Below are 18,676 nucleotides of genomic sequence, written 5' to 3'. Positions count from 1 at the left end.
AGTATATGACTGACTGTAAAGTGATCTATTATGCAATCTACAACAGACAGAATACATCAGTAAACTTGTTGGCGTCACGTTCAGAGTTTGTGTGAAACATGTTTGTGTTTAACACTAGCGCGTCGGAGCGGTCTGGCTGACCGATTTTGAAATTTTGAATTGGATTTTCTTTGCCCATGAAGTCCTGAGAAAGTTCCCCTTGCATGACTTTTTCTAAATGTTCGATTCAAACCATCTCTGTTTTTTTTTCATCTGAAACGTTTTGGAAATATGATTTTAGACATAATTCTACTACTGAGTCTGCTCTTTTTCGGTCCGTGGGACCGCTCTTAGACTCCTCACCCTTTCTCCCCCGCAAGCAGTGAAGTTCACACGTCCCTCCCGGCTGGAGACGGGCATTGTTCAAGCTAATGTGTCATTTGCATTCCAACTACTTCCACATGTATAGGCAAACTTACATTACGAATGTACTCACAACATAAACTAAATGTTGTTTTAGATGTTATATTTGTTATATGCGGTTTGCAGAAATAACAATGTCTGACTTTATTTTTCTCAAAACGGAAAGAAAAGATATGGTGAAATATGGTGGGTTGACTGACTGGCGTATTGTTTCCACCAAACGCATAGCTCAATAGATATAAATACATGTTGACTATACACGCCATCTTTATAGCATAATTATGTAAGGTGGTGATGATAAAAATGAATCAATTATCCTGGAATAATAAAGTTTATAGCATGGTCTGTTTGACCCGACCGACATTTCATTTGGAGCGAGAATGCTTGCCGATGCGCGATTCCAAATAAAAATGACAGTGTTTGAAATCAGTCCAACCCGATAGACGTCCCGAACTTCTAAATGTTTTGTCAGTCAGAAGAACAGTTCTGTCCGTCCTTTGTCTGTAAACTTTTCTGCACGCGACCAGTTGAACTGATTTCCACGCATCACGGCTCTCTTTTTTTCTCTCTCCCTCTCTCACGGGGAGATGTTCATGGATCCAAGTAACTGACGGTGAGGTATGCGGAAGTGCATTTTAGATAACGCTGTAGCACTATTTGTGGCGGTGATGCGTCACATGACATGATCTATCCTATGGTGTATATATAAACCGTGCTGCTGCTACGGACCTCTCTGCTGGCACAATCAATCAAATATATATAAATTACATCGATCATAGGCGGCGGGTATGTAAGGCTAGGCCAGGCTTAGCCTTCCCAAAAATTATGCTGGGTATTTTTAAAATATATATAGGCTAATATATGTGCGCAGCATTATAATAAGGCTATGCCGCTCCCAAACTCCCAACTCCTTTGTCTGTAAACTTTTCTGATTTGCACGCACGCACGCACGGCTCTTTCCTTTTTTTGGCACAATCAATCAAATATATATTAATTACATCGATGTTTCCCCCTCTATATAAAAATGACAACATATAACTAATGTCGTATTTCGTCTGACTCTGAGCAATGTGCCTGGCTCTGGCTGTTACAATAACGTGTGGTAGCCTATTTTATTGGCTCAATACAAAGTCGGACAGTGTTTGCTGCGCAAGGGTATTCAATATAGCGCTCACACCGTCACTATAATTATAGTTTGGTAAACTGAAATAAAAAATAAAAAATAACTTGAGTTGTCCTGTCGAGTTGAAACTGATGCCTTGAATTAGTTGGAATGTAACATTTAGAAGACAATGGCAAGCCGTCAACGGGTGCAGAGAGAGGTGTGAAGATCATTAGACGAGTGGGGGAGAGAATGGCCAATCAAATAGCACGAAAAACACGGTCATCCTGACCGTTAGCCGTCATAGTAGTAGTGATTTTTTTTCAGACATCCTAGTGTTAAAGGTTGTGAGTCAACTTTTTGGCTCACTGTGAGCATTCAGGTGGAACATGTCTACAGCTAATGCAGCGGTTACTCACCTGCCACTCTCCCCAGGAACAGAGACTTGATCAGGTTGAACTGTGAGTCTGAGGAGTCTGGTAGAGAATACACCACTGGAGGATAATGATCCAACTGAGAGTGAGACATAGGGACACACAGAGAGAGAGAGAGAGAGAGAGAGAGAGAGAGAGAGAGAGAGAGAGAGAGAGAGAGAGAGAGAGAGAGAGAGAGAGAGAGAGTATTTTGTATTTTGTATTTTGTATACTTTGTATTGAGTTTGTGCTTGAAATGTACTGTAATTCTGCAAACTGTTAATACATTCTTCAATCAATCAATCAAAGAGAGAGAGAGAGAGAGAGAGAGATTAAGCAGATAACAACCACTGAACACTAACTAGCAATTAAAAGCACGGCTAGGGACAGTCATTTTTGGGGGGCCCGTGCAGCAATGTGAAATGTTTGTTCGTTTAAATGGTTATCTTTTTTACCTAAATTTAACAAAATCAACGCCCAATGAAGGGCCCCAGGAGCCCTTTTCAGGGCTTAAACCTAGTAATTTCCCTTGAAGGGCCCTGCAGAGCCAAGGGCCCCACCGATCCAATGGCTATTTTTTCTCCCTGCCTATCAAAGGTAATGTTCCCAAATCTGAATCAGCTACATGTCTCCCCCTTGTGGCTTGATAATTAATGTCACATTCATTCGTTTAGGTTAAAGTTAATTAATGTCCTGTGTATTTAATTCATCAAGTCATTGAGGGGAGGAGCATTTCTGGTGATAAGATTAGATTTTAGATTTTTAGATAAACAACTAAATAAATCCTAATGTTTGTGTGTATTCCTTCACAGGAAATGCTTTTCCTGGAATTAAACTAATATGCTTCTATATTCTGCTCAACAGCATAGGAGCAGGTCGTCATGCATTTATTTGCCCGACATAGACGGTGTCATTATAACAGGTAAGAAAAATATATATACGTTTTTTTCCCCATTAATGCCCTAGCTGTGTATTCAATTCATCAAGGCATTCCGGTGATAAGTGTGGACTTAGTATAGAGCGGTTTTTGAATAGACATTGAATTGTGTTTGTGTGTTTAGATAAACAACTAAATAAATCCTAATTGTATTTCCCTTTTTTTTCTTTTTAGACTGAGACAGATCTGAGTCTTTGAAAAGAAGCCATCGTCTGGACCAGCCTAGCTGGGGACCACCCTGGACCCCCCCTCATATTTAGTGGGTACAATTTGGACGTCTACAGTACATAGCCGTAGATTTGCTGATTACATCCAGGTAAAAATACGTATTCACCCTTAGATTTACTGGATTTACATGTCCTCTACATTTAGTATATCTGACCGTAATCCTTGTTTACATTGTACCTTGGTACATTATGCTGATCTGTTTTTATTATCCTATTAGTATACTGACTTTTGCTCTTGTTTTTCTCTTTCCTTATTTTCTGTATCATTATCGGGGTGTGCACCTAACGTTTTGGGGCTAGTTCTCAGAGGAGCAACTGGACATGTGGCTTGGTGCACACAGCGGATGGACGTCTCTACTCTACCACAACGTTACTATAGCAAGCATGATACAGATACAATGACCTATACTCACCTAATGAGACAGATACAATGCAGATACAATGACCTATACTCACCTAATGAGACAGATACAATGCAGATACAATGACCTATACTCACCTAATGAGACAGATACAATGACCTATACTCACCTAATGAGACATACAATGAACTATACTCACCTAATGAGACAGATACAATGAACTATATCCACCTAATGAGACAGATACAATGAACTATACTCACCTAATGAGACAGCTACAATTAACTATACTCACCTAATGAGACAGATACAATGAACTATATCCACCTAATGAGACAGATACAATTACCTATACTCACCTAATAAGACAGATACAATGAACTATACTCACCTAATGAGACAGATACAATGAACTATACTCACCTAATGAGACAGATACAATGACCTATACTCACCTAAGGAGACAGATACAATGACCTATACTCACCTAATGAGACAGATGCAATGAACTATACTCACCTAATGAGACAGATACAATGACCTATACTCACCTAATGAGACAGATACAATGAACTATACTCACCTAATGAGACAGATGCAATGAACTATACTCACCTAATGAGACAGATACAATGACCTATACTCACCTAATGAGACAGATACAATGACCTATACTCACCTAATGAGACAGATACAATGACCTATACTCACCTAATGAGACAGATACAATGACCTATACTCACCTAATGAGACAGATACAATGAACTATACTCACCTAATGAGACAGATACAATGACCTATACTCACCTAATGAGACAGATACAATGACCTATACTCACCTAATGAGACAGATACAATGACCTATACTCACCTAATGAGACAGATACAATGACCTATACTCACCTAATGAGACAGATACAATGAACTATACTCACCTAATGAGACAGATACAATGACCTATACTCACCTAATGAGACAGATACAATGACCTATACTCACCTAATGAGACAGATACAATGACCTATACTCACCTAATGAGACAGATACAATGACCTATACTCACCTAATGAGACAGATACAATGAACTATACTCACCTAATGAGACAGATACAATGACCTATACTCACCTAATGAGACAGATACAATGACCTATACTCACCTAATGAGACAGATACAATGACCTATACTCACCTAATGAGACAGATACAATGACCTATACTCACCTAATGAGACAGATACAATGAACTATACTCACCTAATGAGACAGATACAATGACCTATACTCACCTAATGAGACAGATACAATGACCTATACTCACCTAATGAGACAGATACAATGACCTATACTCACCTAATGAGACAGATACAATGACCTATACTCACCTAATGAGACAGATACAATGAACTATACTCACCTAATTAGACAGATACAATGACCTATACTCACCTAATGAGACAGATACAATGACCTATACTCACCTAATGAGACAGATACAATGACCTATACTCACCTAATGAGACAGATACAATGACCTATACTCACCTAATGAGACAGATACAATGAACTATACTCACCTAATGAGACAGATACAATGACCTATACTCACCTAATGAGACAGATACAATGACCTATACTCACCTAATGAGACAGATACAATGACCTATACTCACCTAATGAGACAGATGCAATGACCTATACTCACCTAATGAGACAGATACAATGACCTATACTCACCTAATGAGACAGATGCAATGAACTATACTCACCTAATGAGACAGATGCAATGACCTATACTCACCTAATGAGACAGATACAATGACCTATACTCACCTAATGAGACAGATGCAATGAACTATACTCACCTAATGAGACAGATACAATGAACTATACTCACCTAATGAGACAGATACAATGAACTATACTCACCTAATGAGACAGATACAATGACCTATACTCACCTAATGAGACAGATACAATGAACTATACTCACCTAATGAGACAGATACAATGAACTATACTCACCTAATGAGACAGATACAATGACCTATACTCACCTAATGAGACAGATACAATGACCTATACTCACCTAATGAGACAGATACAATGACCTATACTCACCTAATGAGACAGATACAATGAACTATACTCACCTAATTAGACAGATACAATGACCTATACTCACCTAATGAGACAGATACAATGACCTATACTCACCTAATGAGACAGTTACAATGAACTATACTCACCTAATGAGACAGATACAATGACCTATACTCACCTAATGAGACAGATACAATGACCTATACTCACCTAATGAGACAGATACAATGACCTATACTCACCTAATGAGACAGATACAATGACCTATACTCACCTAATGAGACAGATACAATGACCTATACTCACCTAATGAGACAGATACAATGACCTATACTCACCTAATGAGACAGATGCAATGAACTATACTCACCTAATGAGACAGATACAATGACCTATACTCACCTAATGAGACAGATACAATGACCTATACTCACCTAATGAGACAGATGCAATGAACTATACTCACCTAATGAGACAGATACAATTAACTATACTCACCTAATGAGACAGATACAATGAACTATACTCACCTAATGAGACAGATACAATGACCTATACTCACCTAATGATACAGATACAATGACCTATACTCACCTAATGAGACAGATGCAATGAACTATACTCACCTAATGAGACAGATGCAATGAATTATGTCCACCTAATGAGACGGATGCAATGAACTATACTCACCTAATGAGACAGATACAATGAACTATACTCACCTAATTAGACAGATACAATGACCTATACTCACCTAATGAGACAGATACAATGACCTATACTCACCTAATGAGACAGATACAATGACCTATACTCACCTAATGAGACAGATACAATGACCTATACTCACCTAATGAGACAGATACAATGAACTATACTCACCTAATGAGACAGATACAATGACCTATACTCACCTAATGAGACAGATACAATGACCTATACTCACCTAATGAGACAGATACAATGACCTATACTCACCTAATGAGACAGATACAATGACCTATACTCACCTAATGAGACAGATACAATGACCTATACTCACCTAATGAGACAGATACAATGACCTATACTCACCTAATGAGACAGATGCAATGAACTATACTCACCTAATGAGACAGATACAATGACCTATACTCACCTAATGAGACAGATACAATGACCTATACTCACCTAATGAGACAGATGCAATGAACTATACTCACCTAATGAGACAGATACAATGAACTATACTCACCTAATGAGACAGATACAATGAACTATACTCACCTAATGAGACAGATACAATGACCTATACTCACCTAATGAGACAGATACAATGACCTATACTCACCTAATGAGACAGATGCAATGAATTATGTCCACCTAATGAGACAGATGCAATGAACTATACTCACCTAATGAGACAGATACAATGAACTATACTCACCTAATGAGACAGATACAATGACCTATACTCACCTAATGAGACAGATACAATGACCTATACTCACCTAATGAGACAGATACAATGACCTATACTCACCTAATGAGACAGATGCAATGAACTATACTCACCTAATGAGACAGATACAATGACCTATACTCACCTAATGAGACAGATACAATGAACTATACTCACCTAATGAGACAGATGCAATGAATTATGTCCACCTAATGCCGCAGAGGTTCCATGTTTAACGTACTTTCGTGTCTGTGTGCATGCATGCATGCGTGCGTGCGTGCGTGCGTGCGTGCGTGTGTGTACCTGTATGGTGATGGTCCTGTTGACTCTGGTCATGTTGAAGCTGTGTGTTTGTCCATTGCCGTGGTTACGCTGGTCCACTGCGATAGAGAAGGGCTCCTTCAGGCCTCCAAGGTCATAGTTCACCTGTAACGACCCTGAGGATGGAAAGGTCAAGAGGTCATAGTTCACCTGCAACAACACTGAGGAAGGAAAGGTCAAGAGGTCATTAGTTCACCTGCAACGACTCTGAGGAAGGAAAGGTCAAGAGGTCATAGTTCACCTGCAACGACACTGAGGAAGGAAAGGTCAAGAGGTCATAGTTCACCTGCAACGGCACTGAGGAAGAGGTCATAGTCAGGGGTCATCACCATGCTGGCTTGTGGTGGACATTTTTTTGTCAAAATAATAAAAAACAATCAGATGATTTGAATGGAATATTTAGGAAAAGTATGGAAGGGGAACCTTCTGAGAGCTTCACGGGCAAACATAATCAACTCAAAAATCTCAAAATAGTTTATAAAGACCTCAAAGACACTCTAGTGTTAACCGCTCAAGCACTGTTTCAATAATAGCAAAACATATCAGATCTACAAGCTCAATCCAGCTGCTGCTTTGCGGCATTTTGTGAGATTCGTTTGCTCTTCATCAACAAGCAAAAAAGATGACAGGCAGAATTGTGAGCGTAAACGTTGCATAATGCATACTGTACTGTAGCAAACGGCTTGTTTGTGCTGGAAAATGAGGCCTATTGGGAAACATGGATAGTGTTGATAAAAGATGAAAGACAATTTTCACTAAAAACTGCGTGTGTGCACTTCAAGTTCAAGCACTTTTGGGGTAATTGTATCTAGTCTATTCGGTCTTATATGTATATAACACTATAATGCTATATTTTTGGGTGGGAATTAAAGGAAATATAATAGTCAAATAAACTAAAAACACATATTGAAAAAACGCAGCCTCCTCGCGCATTGGAAGGACAATATCAGTCAACAGAGCCAAGGACGGGTGTTTTTGATGAATGTTTAAAATGGAGTTTGAAGTTACAATGGGTTACCACTGGCCATGATTCACACTGGCCTTGATTCTTCCGCACCCAAACCCGTAACTGTATCCAATACTTTCACATTGCAGCAATCCGTATCAGAGTACCCTTCATTCAACTGTATTCAATGCTTTCACATTACACCGAGTGCTGCGCTACAAGCTTGTAGATCTGCTATTTTTCAACAGATAAAGTTTTAAATAACAGTTAAAAGTGGTTAAAAGCTATAAGGTGACACACATGCGTCCTCAGGTTTAAATGGGTTAACGTACCATTCTCTGTCAGAACCACAGCCAGGTAGTCCTGTTTTAACTTACCATTCTCTGTCAGAACCACAGCCACAGCTCATTGCTTACGAGTGCATCATACAGTGTACATGCATACTGTTGTATACTATGCTTCGTTGTTGGTCACTTATTGTTTTTACATGATCTTCTTGTTCAGTACTTTGGTTTGTCTTCGATCAATGTAAATGTGCTATATAAATAAAAATGGCCTGTTTTAACTTACCATTCTCTGTCAGAACCACAGCCAGGTAGTCCGGGGTCTTGGAACTGACGTACATCAGAACAGCGGGCGTACTGGACGTGCTGAAGCTAAACGCCACTTCCTCCATGGTCAGGTTCACTTCATGTGGGCTGAGGAGGGGCGGGACCGCCGGCATCCTCGAGTCCGTATTGGCCGCCGCTGTAGCTTCAGACAGGAAGTCGTACTTGACCAGCGTTCCCGCCTCAAAGAACCCGCCGACATCTGAATGAGGGAAAAATGCATGCACACACACACACACACACAGGAAACCGTGTTTTAGAACTTTTGCAAGTGTTTTTGAAAGTATGCGTGCGTGCAAGTGTGTGCGCGAGTGTGTGAGAGAGCTCGCTCATTGCTTACGAGTGCATCATACAGTGGTCTGTACATGCATACTGTATACTATGCATGTTGTAGCATGTAGTACTTCTGCTTTATCTTTGGCTTCGTTGGTCACTTATTGTTTTTACATGTTCTTCTTGTTCAGCACTTTGGTTTGTCTTCGATCAATGTAAATGCGCTATATAAATAAACTTTGATTTGATTTGATTTGATTTGATTTGATTTTGTACTGATTGAAAGCATTCAGAGATATAGGGCTCCAATTTTGTTGCAGCCTTTATCCGCAGCGCGGCCCGCAATTCAGCCGCTGTCCGAAAATTACGAATATAGGAGCTTTCTCTGTCCCTTAATGGTATTTTCGTACAGCCTCACCCGCTATCTTTTTTGCCGACACCGTGTCACGATCTGGTGGTGGTGGTGGTGAGGACCCAAATGCAGGACAGCCAGGCAGGTGTAGTGATCAAAACCCATGGTTGGGTATTTTATTTAACAGGAGGTGAACAGAACAGAAATCACAAATACAGACTAAAGCAGAGTGACACCAAACAATGAACCGACAAGGACTGACTGGGGAACAAGACTAATATACACATGTATTGATTACACATGAGAAACACATGGGGAAGACATGAACATAGAACCAAAACAACTAGAACAAGAACATAGAAATGCAACAGCTAGCAAAACATAGAATCAAAACAAGTAGAACATAACATAGAAAACAACATCTAGAAGAGCAAAGTCTGAGACCGTGACAGTGCCTCCCCTCTAAGGAGGGCTCCTGACGTCCCACAAAGTCCAATGGGGAGAGGGACAGGAGAGGACAAGAGGAGACAAGAATGGGAAGTGTGTGCTGAAGAGTTCAGGACAGGTTAACACAGGCGGCGAGGCAGGGAAAGGGGCTGAAACCCCCCGGAGCGTTCTTCCACTGCCAAACAGGAACGCCGACGATGCATAGAAAGAGTACAAACGGCAGGGAAAGGGGCTGGAACCCCCCAGAGCTTTCTTCCACTGCCAATGGGAGGAATGTAGACACTGGGGCCGAAGCAAAGCTGGACAATGGACAATCACCACTCCCACATCCAGGACTTCAGCGAAGCGCAATCAGTGCACAACCAGGACTTCGAGGAGAGGTACCAGAAGATCCACGACCAGGACATCACAATCTACCAGCCGGTGCTCCAGTAGCATTCTCTCCAACAGTCAGACCAGCTCCACATCAAACAAACTGCGCCTCCAACGGTCAACTAGCCAGAGCTTCATTGATGTCCATTAACACCTCAAGGCCTCACCAGGTGTAGACAGGCTGGGGTCAGGTTGCTGTCTGCTGGGTCCATACTGGTCGGTTCATTCTGTCACGATCTGGTGGTGGTGGTGGTGAGGACCCAAATGCAGGACAGCCAGGCAGGTGTAGTGATCAAAACCCATGGTTGGGTATTTTATTTAACAGGAGGTGAACAGAACAGAAATCACAAATACAGACTAAAGCAGAGTGACACCAAACAATGAACCGACAAGGACTGACTGGGGAACAAGACTAATATACACAGGAGGGTTGATTACACATGAGAAACACATGGGGAAGACATGAACATAGAACCAAAACAACTAGAACAAGAACATAGAAATGCAACAGCTAGATAAACAAAACATAGAATCAAAACAAGTAGAACATAACATAGAAAAACAACATCTAGAAGAGCAAAGTCTGAGACCGTGACACACCGGTATTTGCGCCTAGAGGTGTGGTCATGGGCGTGCTGGCACGCTTTCCCCTAAATTGCTATTGCGATTTTAAAAGCAACGTAAACCGTATGCCAAATTAGTTTGGTAAAGATTTGCCTCAATGGAGATGTCCACGGAGTGCAGGGCAGGCTGCGTCATCTCTCCTTATTCCCCTATGCATCTCTTTGTAATTTTCCTATAATCAGCAGAAGTGAGTGTCTGCCACTTCCTTGTGTCCATTGTGTTTATATAATTGTATAGTCAAAGAAGTTATTTGTGCCAGGCGTGCGGCGTGTGCGATTCCATTTGCTCATTCAGTTCATCACCCCATAGCAGCAAATGGGGTTTAATGAGGGGTCTAAATCCGAACTTTCCGAACTTTCCTTTTCGCTTCATACCGTTCCATAGAGACGGCCTACACGCACGATCTATATACCAAAATGAGCAAGATTTGAGCGAGTTGTGAATCAATGAAAAGACGAGTGTTCTTGGCTCTGTGCGGGTGGAGAGAAAAAAAGAACGGCACGAGGGGGGGGTACAGCACAAGTGAGACTTCAAGGCAGCAGCGGGCATAGGCTATGCAGCAATATAGCACTAACGGGCAACGCATAAGGGATCTATTAAAGGCAATGGCACGTGGACTGGTGATTTGTTTAATTATTGTAACGCCCAAACCACACCTATGCATAATATAACGGGTAACGTAGGTGTTTAAGGGATTTAGACAGGTAACCAAAATACTGATGTATATGTACTACAAAGAGAGACTGCTTTTCTCTCTCTATAAAGCTCATAAACAGACGTAAAGACTTGACTTAAATACTCAGGCAAAAATACGGAGAAGTTCTGCAGACTGATAGATGGATGAAGAGGCACAGGCAAGCAGATGAATGTTGTTCCGGAGTTCCATTTATTTTCAGAGACAGAATACAGCATCACAGCCATGGGGCCAGCAAGCCCCATGGATCCTTCCTCCGTCAGCCTCACGGCGTCCGGAGACTACTACCACAGTTACAAACATTTCAGTAGGGTCTTATACAACTGAAGACAGAGACATCAAAGGGAAATGCAAAGGTGGTCTCAGTTCCCACCCCCCTGAAGTCTAAAGTGGTCAATCATGTCCAAGTAAGGTAGCGGTCACCAGGAAGGAAGCACAGGAACACAGTAGGTGTCCTAACATGCAAGCCTACCAAGCGACACCCAACCATTTGTTAGTGGTCATCAAGCCACTGGCTATTCTGAGATTCCTAGCCTCTGTGTCCTGACATGTTTGCCCAGCTGAGAGACAATGTAATGTCACACTATACTAAACAGTTATTGAAGCTATATTATATGAATTGTGGTTCCAGATACCACAATACCAACTTTAGTGGGGGAACACCCTTTCCCCACTCCTAAATCCCCAAATAGTGGCTTTAGAAAGATGAGACAAAAATGGAGCCCATAGGGCTCAATTTCCGTCACCGCTAAACCCCTTATCCCTAATCTTCTTTTTTTTACTATTTTGCAAAAAATAATTGAATAGTTAAAATAGCTCACAATGTGTCAATGTAGATTGGCTAGTTGAACTATTCAAAAATGTTTTTCAAAATAGTAAAAAAAAAAGGCAAAGAAGTTTAGGTATAAGGGGTTTAAAGCGGTGACGAAAATGGAGCCCATAAGCTTCAAGTCGCACATCAACTCTCACCAGATAAAAGCACAATAAACACTTCAAGCTTCATCGACTACATTTGAAGACTTATTCCATAAAATGTCTCTTTACTGCTTGCTTATTGATAAACAACTATATATAACTACCAGTAAGATGCCCTAAAGGGCGAGGTTGTGCTGAAACAACATAGCTTCTTAACACGGTACAGTTGAGAAGCAGGAGTTAAACTATTAATCGGGTGTCAGTGAGGTCAGATGTAGGCCTAGAGTTGCTGGCCGGCTCCATATATGCAGATCTAGGTGATGATACAGTCTCCTCCATGGCTATGGCTATCCAGGGTTTGATGAGGTCAGTGTGGTGATCTTCATATATGGAGACGGCCATGTATGGAGCGTGTCACGGGGCGTGACAGATACTGACTAACTGACGTGAAATGCAGGTTTTAATAGTAAACTGAACAGTAACCAATAAGAAACTGCAGCTCCACGTTCCGATAAACAATATCAAGAACATCCAATGACAAATGAAAGCAATAAGCCTCAAGTGGTGTGATGTTACCTCATATTTTATAATGGCTGAGAGGCGCAGCGAGTACGAGGTGAAGCAGAGTGCCTTGCTACGATACATTATGTATCAGCTCAGCAATACAACAAGACTAAAAGCTACTTAAAGGGTAAGACCACTTTTGTAGAGGTTTGGGTTGTGTAGTTACCTTGCCATGATGTAACTCCAAATGTGGACAAGAAATCAAAAATAATTTCTCCAGTGATTAGAAATTGATAATTCAAAATATGCTCCTCATTGACTTACATTGTACACTGAAACAGCTCTCAAAGTCACTCTTTTAGTACGTAAACAAACACAAACAAAGTTGTTTCAGACAATATAGAGCAACACCAAAACTCATGTGGTTTTATTTCTTCATAAAAATGGTAACTTCTCTGTGTGTGTGTGTGTGTGTGTGTGTGTGTGTGTGTGTGTGTGTGTGTGTGTGTGTGTGTGTGTGTGTGTGTGTGTGTGTGTCCATGCATTCACGTATGCAGCGCACGCTGTGCACATGGGACTGTGATGCCGACCATGAATAAATCAGAGAGTATAACAACAGTATTGTGTTGACGGAGCAGAGTCAGAGAGTGTGTGTGTGCGTGCGTGCGTGCGTGCACAATTTTGTAAACCCTTCTTTCACCCGGTGCCAATTGTCTAAGCTGTAACCCTGGGTGCTCTCACTCTCACTCTGCCAACCTGGGTAGAGCCCCAAACTGAGCTCATGCTTCCTTCAATGCCTGAGGAGTGAGCAGGCCGCTCCTTTTCACCTGACAGTCGGGAGCTTCCCCGGTCGGACGTAGTGAGTGCATGGAAGGAACACGTTATTCCAACCATTTCCTTTCCCCACCATCATGCGCCCCGGTTGACCAGGGGGAGGCAGTATAGAGACCAGGATATTTTATTTTGTGTGAGGGTACAGTACCTACCCTAGGGGAGACGGGGAGAACATGCAAACTCCACAAAGAAAGGCCCTTTCGCCAACCCCCGCCTCGGGTATGGGGCATTGACGCAGAGGAGAGAACACGCACACAGCGCCCACAGCGTCCTGCAGCGGTAATCGAACCCGCTACCTTCTGTAAGGCGACAGTGCTACCGCCTGCACCACTGTTCCCCTTTGTATTGACCGCATGTCCCGTTGATGCATTGAATGCACAAGACCACAATGGAAACAACAAGCCATCAAGGGTTATTGCATTTCCCGCGCAACTGTACGTTGCATGCAGCCATTAAGGTATTCAATCAATGGAAACATGATTATATTCTGGCCGAGATGTGACATCTCTCATCTGCATCAATTCCACCAAATGAAAGCGCTCGATCCCCCCTCCCTCGGACAAGACTCTTGACAGCTGTGATATGCCCTCTCTCTCTCTCTCTCTCTCTCTCTCTCTCTCAATATTCAGGTAATGTTTCTCCCAGTCGGGGAGAATTGGCGGGTAAGCATAGTATCACTCCCTCGTCGATATACCTTTCATGGCGAAGCCCCGACAATCTAAAAGCAGCACAAAGCCACTCAGTGAAGGATGCAGGCGAGAGAAAATCATCCAATAAAACCTTCACTCATGCAGGTAAATCCTCCCGTCCTAATCCAGCTGCCATGTGGCTGTGGATTTTTAACATGACACATTTTTCCACTAACCCTAACCCAAAACAATGTTGTTGTTCTGTCATAGCGCTGAATGTCAACCTAAAATTCCCCACAACTCCAAAACATGTAAATTCGAAGCCCAATGGGTAGTTTGGTTGGTTTAAAAAATAATGATAATGAAATCCCGTCCAGGCAAAGTGTTTTCAAAAGATAACAGAAATCCAAATAATCACAATCAAACGCCTCCGGCTAAAGTAAGATTTGACTCACAATGCATGCTGATGACGTCAACTCTCACAAAAAACATGCAGTTATCCTGGTCTCTATAAACTGCCTCCCCCTGGCCAAGCGGGGAAACTCCCCTCTGTCAGGTGAAAAGAAGCGGCTTGGACTCCTCATGCATTGAAGGAAGCACGAGATATTGCGTGCACGCATCCGCCTGGGTGACGGCAGACTGCTGGGCGAGCGCTGGCACTTTGGCATGGGGGGTGAGATCAACATGTGGATTGAATTCTGTACTGGCCATATATGGAGCTTGTCTTGAGAGTACATGCAGGGTTTGATGAGGTCAGATCAACATAAGGAATATCAGAAGTCAGCTCCATATATGGAGATCTAAGGGTGGCAGCGGGGGCAGTGTCTTCAGTGTACAGGGTTTGATGAGGTCAGATCAACATATGTAATGAATTCTGTATTGGTCATATATGGAGCGTGTCACAAGGCGTGACAGACGGACGGACGGATGGATGGACTGACTGACAGGTTTTGCAGGTTTTCGTAGTAAACTGCGACCTATGGTCACAATAAATAACGTATAAATAACCTCGGGTACAGAAGGCTCCATCGTAGGCCGTCTCCGTGCAGTCACAGGCGTATCCGTTGTACTTCTCCACACACTTCCCTCCGTTGCGGCAGTACATCCCATAGCTGGTGCAGTGACCCTGGCAGCCCGGCTTGACCCCCGGCGTCACCTTCGACCTCTCCTCCAGGTCAAGGGTCACGCCGTTCAGCCTCAGAGCGCGGATACAACCCAGGAAGCCCCGCTGGCCACTCGCCGCACCTAGAGAGAGAGAGAGAGAGAGAGAGAGTAAAATAATCAATACTGCAATCTAGAAATACTCTATTATAGTACAAGTTCAAATTTTTTTTCAAAAGTTATGCACTTAAAGAACAAAAAGTAAAAGTTTTCAAATGTTTAAACATCTTTTGAAAATGTATTCAGTATTTTAGCCGTGACGTGAGCGCCCCCTCCAGAGATACTTCCGGGTCCTACTTTTGTGTCGCTTTTGTGTCCCCATAGAGTTATACTGTGTCCCCATAGAGTTATACTGTGACGCTCCGTCGGACTAAATCTGAGACGAAAACAACCACGAAAGTCTCATTTTACCGCTTTCCTTGCAACAACAAAGCTGCTGCTCTCCCAAATCTGGCTGGGACAGGCCGCCTGCCCCACACTGAATACTATCACCATTTTATTTAATTGTGTCAACTAAATCCTCATTAATTGCAAACTAGATTCAACATACTCAAGCCTGCACACATTCTAAATATGACCCTGAAATATTGTACTTAGCAAATGGACCCATGGACCCATTTTAACCCTCAATGGCTTCATTTCTGAAAAATAACGTCATTGTAAAAAGATTCACGTGTTTAGATATTCTATTTACAATGAGATGCGGACGGGAGCTGGTGCCACTTGGACCCGGACGTAACGTAGCACTACAAAATGACGTCGGACTTAAATACTGAATAGGGCTGAAGTGGTTGGTTAATTTGTTTGTTTGTTTGTTTGTTTGTTTGTTTATGTATTTATTTTTAATGATCCAAATCTACAATGTAACTAAACTACAGTTAAAATACTCAAGTAAAGTGCAAATAGGCCTACCTCAAAATAGTACTTGAAATGCGTGAAAATGCACATTTCAAATGAGTTAATAATCTGATTGACACGTTTTCCAATTTCAATGAATGGCAAATCATTTGAAAGCTTAATTGCATTCTGCACTTTGATAATCTGTAAAAAGATGAACAATGACCACAGGCCCCCCATGGTGTGTGTCCCAAAGCCCTGGACTGGATCACTAAGCACTGGACTGGATCACTAAGCACTGGACTGGATCACTAATCACTGGACTGGATCACTAAGCACTGGACTGGGTCACTAAGCACTGGACTGGATCACTAAGCACTGGACTGGATCACTAAGCACTGGACTGGATCACTAAGCACTGGACTGGGTCACAACATCATACCTACTGTCATGGCAGTACACACACACACACACACACACACACACACACACACACACACACACACACACACACACAGTGCAGAGGAGATGAAGGTGACGTCAGGCCCATGCATGACAGAAGAAAGAAAGAAAGAAAGAAAGAAAGAAAGAAAGAAAGAAAGAAAGAAAGAAAGAAAGAAAGAAAGACAACCAACAGAGGTAAGTACAAACATGCAAAGACAGGAAACACAAAATGATAAATAAAACCAAGCATCAGACATTTTCCAAATCCCAGCACTGTCTGTAACAACGTTATGGTTCATGATTAGTTCCATTTCCAGACATATCCTTACATGAGAACGATTTGACCACAGTCCCTCTGTTGTAGGTACTCAAATGTTTTACTTGTGAGAAAAAGTATAAATTCTGCAATGCAGAACTACTCTGTTACAAGTAAAAGTACTTAAGTATTGGTATTAAAATGTACTTAAAGTACTACTGTTACAAGTAAAAGTACATAAGTATTGGAATTAAAATGTACTTAAAGTAGCAAAAGTAGAAAGTACTAGAAAAGTAGTAGAATGTCTCAAATGACACGTTCAAAATGTAAAACAAATATTTTGAAAATAGACAATCTACAAGCTCACAATGTGTCGCGATGCAACATATTGTGAGCGTGTAGATCGGCTATTTTGGCTGAAATATACAGGTATATAGGGCTGAAGTGGGTTGAAGTATGTTTTGCATTCAAATCAAAATCTACATAGTAATTGGAGTAATTTGAACTTGAAATGTAGTGGAGTAGAAGTAAAGGTATTGGAAATTGGAAATACTCAAGTAAAGTCCAAATACCTCAAAATTGTAGTTAGTTAGTTTTAGTTACTTTCCACCACTGGTTGTAGCAGGGAACATGTCAAAGAGCATCACATTGCCGATGGGTGAGTCATACAATTAACTGCTTTGATGTTGGACATGATACATGTTCAGGCTCTTCTCTTGCAACATGCCTCGTAAAGTCCTCGGCCAACGATCAAAGATGCATTCAGCACAAACACATAAATACATATTCCCAGTTGAGCTTCATGAGTCAAGGCAATAAATGACTTCACTTTGTCCTTTTAGGTGAAGGAATAAATCTCTCTCCCAAGCGGCATTGAGCGCAGCGCGCACACTGGAGACTGCTGTCTCCACAGTTTATTAAATGTTGTTATATTCACACAATGGCAGTAGTAAAGGTCAGAGAGAGAAAGAGAGATTTTTATTTTTATTTTTATTTTTATTTTTATTTTTATTTTTATTTTTATTTTTATTTTTATTTTTATTTTTATTTTTATTTTTATTTTTATTTACATTGTTTTATCCCACAATTTTTGCAACCCATCTTTTCACCCAATGTCAATTATCTAATAATAATCCTGGGCGCTACACTTCCTCTGCCAACCTGGGGAGAGCAACGGACTGACCTCATGTTCCCTTCTATGCATGAGGAGTCCAAGGTGCTTCTTTTCATCTGACATGGGAGAGTTTCCCCGGTTAGACGTAGCGTGTGGACTAGTTAAGAAATCAAATGGTAGGTGTGGGGCTTCCATGGCAATCAATTGGCTGAGGCAGAGGCTGGAAATTGTACAGGTGAGGGGACTTAGGCTCATTAGGTCCACTGGCAGAGCCTGACCAGAGCCTTGTGTCAAATGTGAAGTTGGTGTGGCGAACGGTTCTCGAGTTACATGCATTACAGACGTACACACGCACTCACA

The 18,676-nt window shown here is 41.6% G+C and overlaps 1 protein-coding gene across 1 annotated transcript in view; it reads right to left on the bottom strand.

The window, feature by feature from the left end:
• The window catches only part of LOC306923543 (contactin-associated protein-like 2), a gene marked incomplete at its 3' end in the record, with an annotated part of 333,896 nt that overhangs the window by 14,496 nt on the left and 300,724 nt on the right, over positions 1-18,676 (bottom strand). Inside the window, exons 20-23 of the mRNA XM_079501713.1 lie at positions 15,513-15,749; positions 8,823-9,062; positions 7,289-7,422; positions 1,924-2,017 (exon numbers count right to left, since the gene is read on the bottom strand). Coding sequence (XP_079357839.1) covers positions 1,924-2,017; positions 7,289-7,422; positions 8,823-9,062; positions 15,513-15,749 — 705 coding nt within the window. The remainder of the gene's footprint in view (positions 1-1,923; positions 2,018-7,288; positions 7,423-8,822; positions 9,063-15,512; positions 15,750-18,676) is intronic.

The sequence above is a fragment of the Electrona antarctica genome (assembly GCF_951216825.1).
Source record: "Electrona antarctica genome assembly, chromosome: 5".
NCBI classification, from domain to species: Eukaryota; Metazoa; Chordata; class Actinopteri; order Myctophiformes; family Myctophidae; genus Electrona; species Electrona antarctica.
The sequence above is the reverse complement of the archived record's forward strand: the minus strand, read 5'-3'. Positions and strand labels throughout refer to the sequence as shown.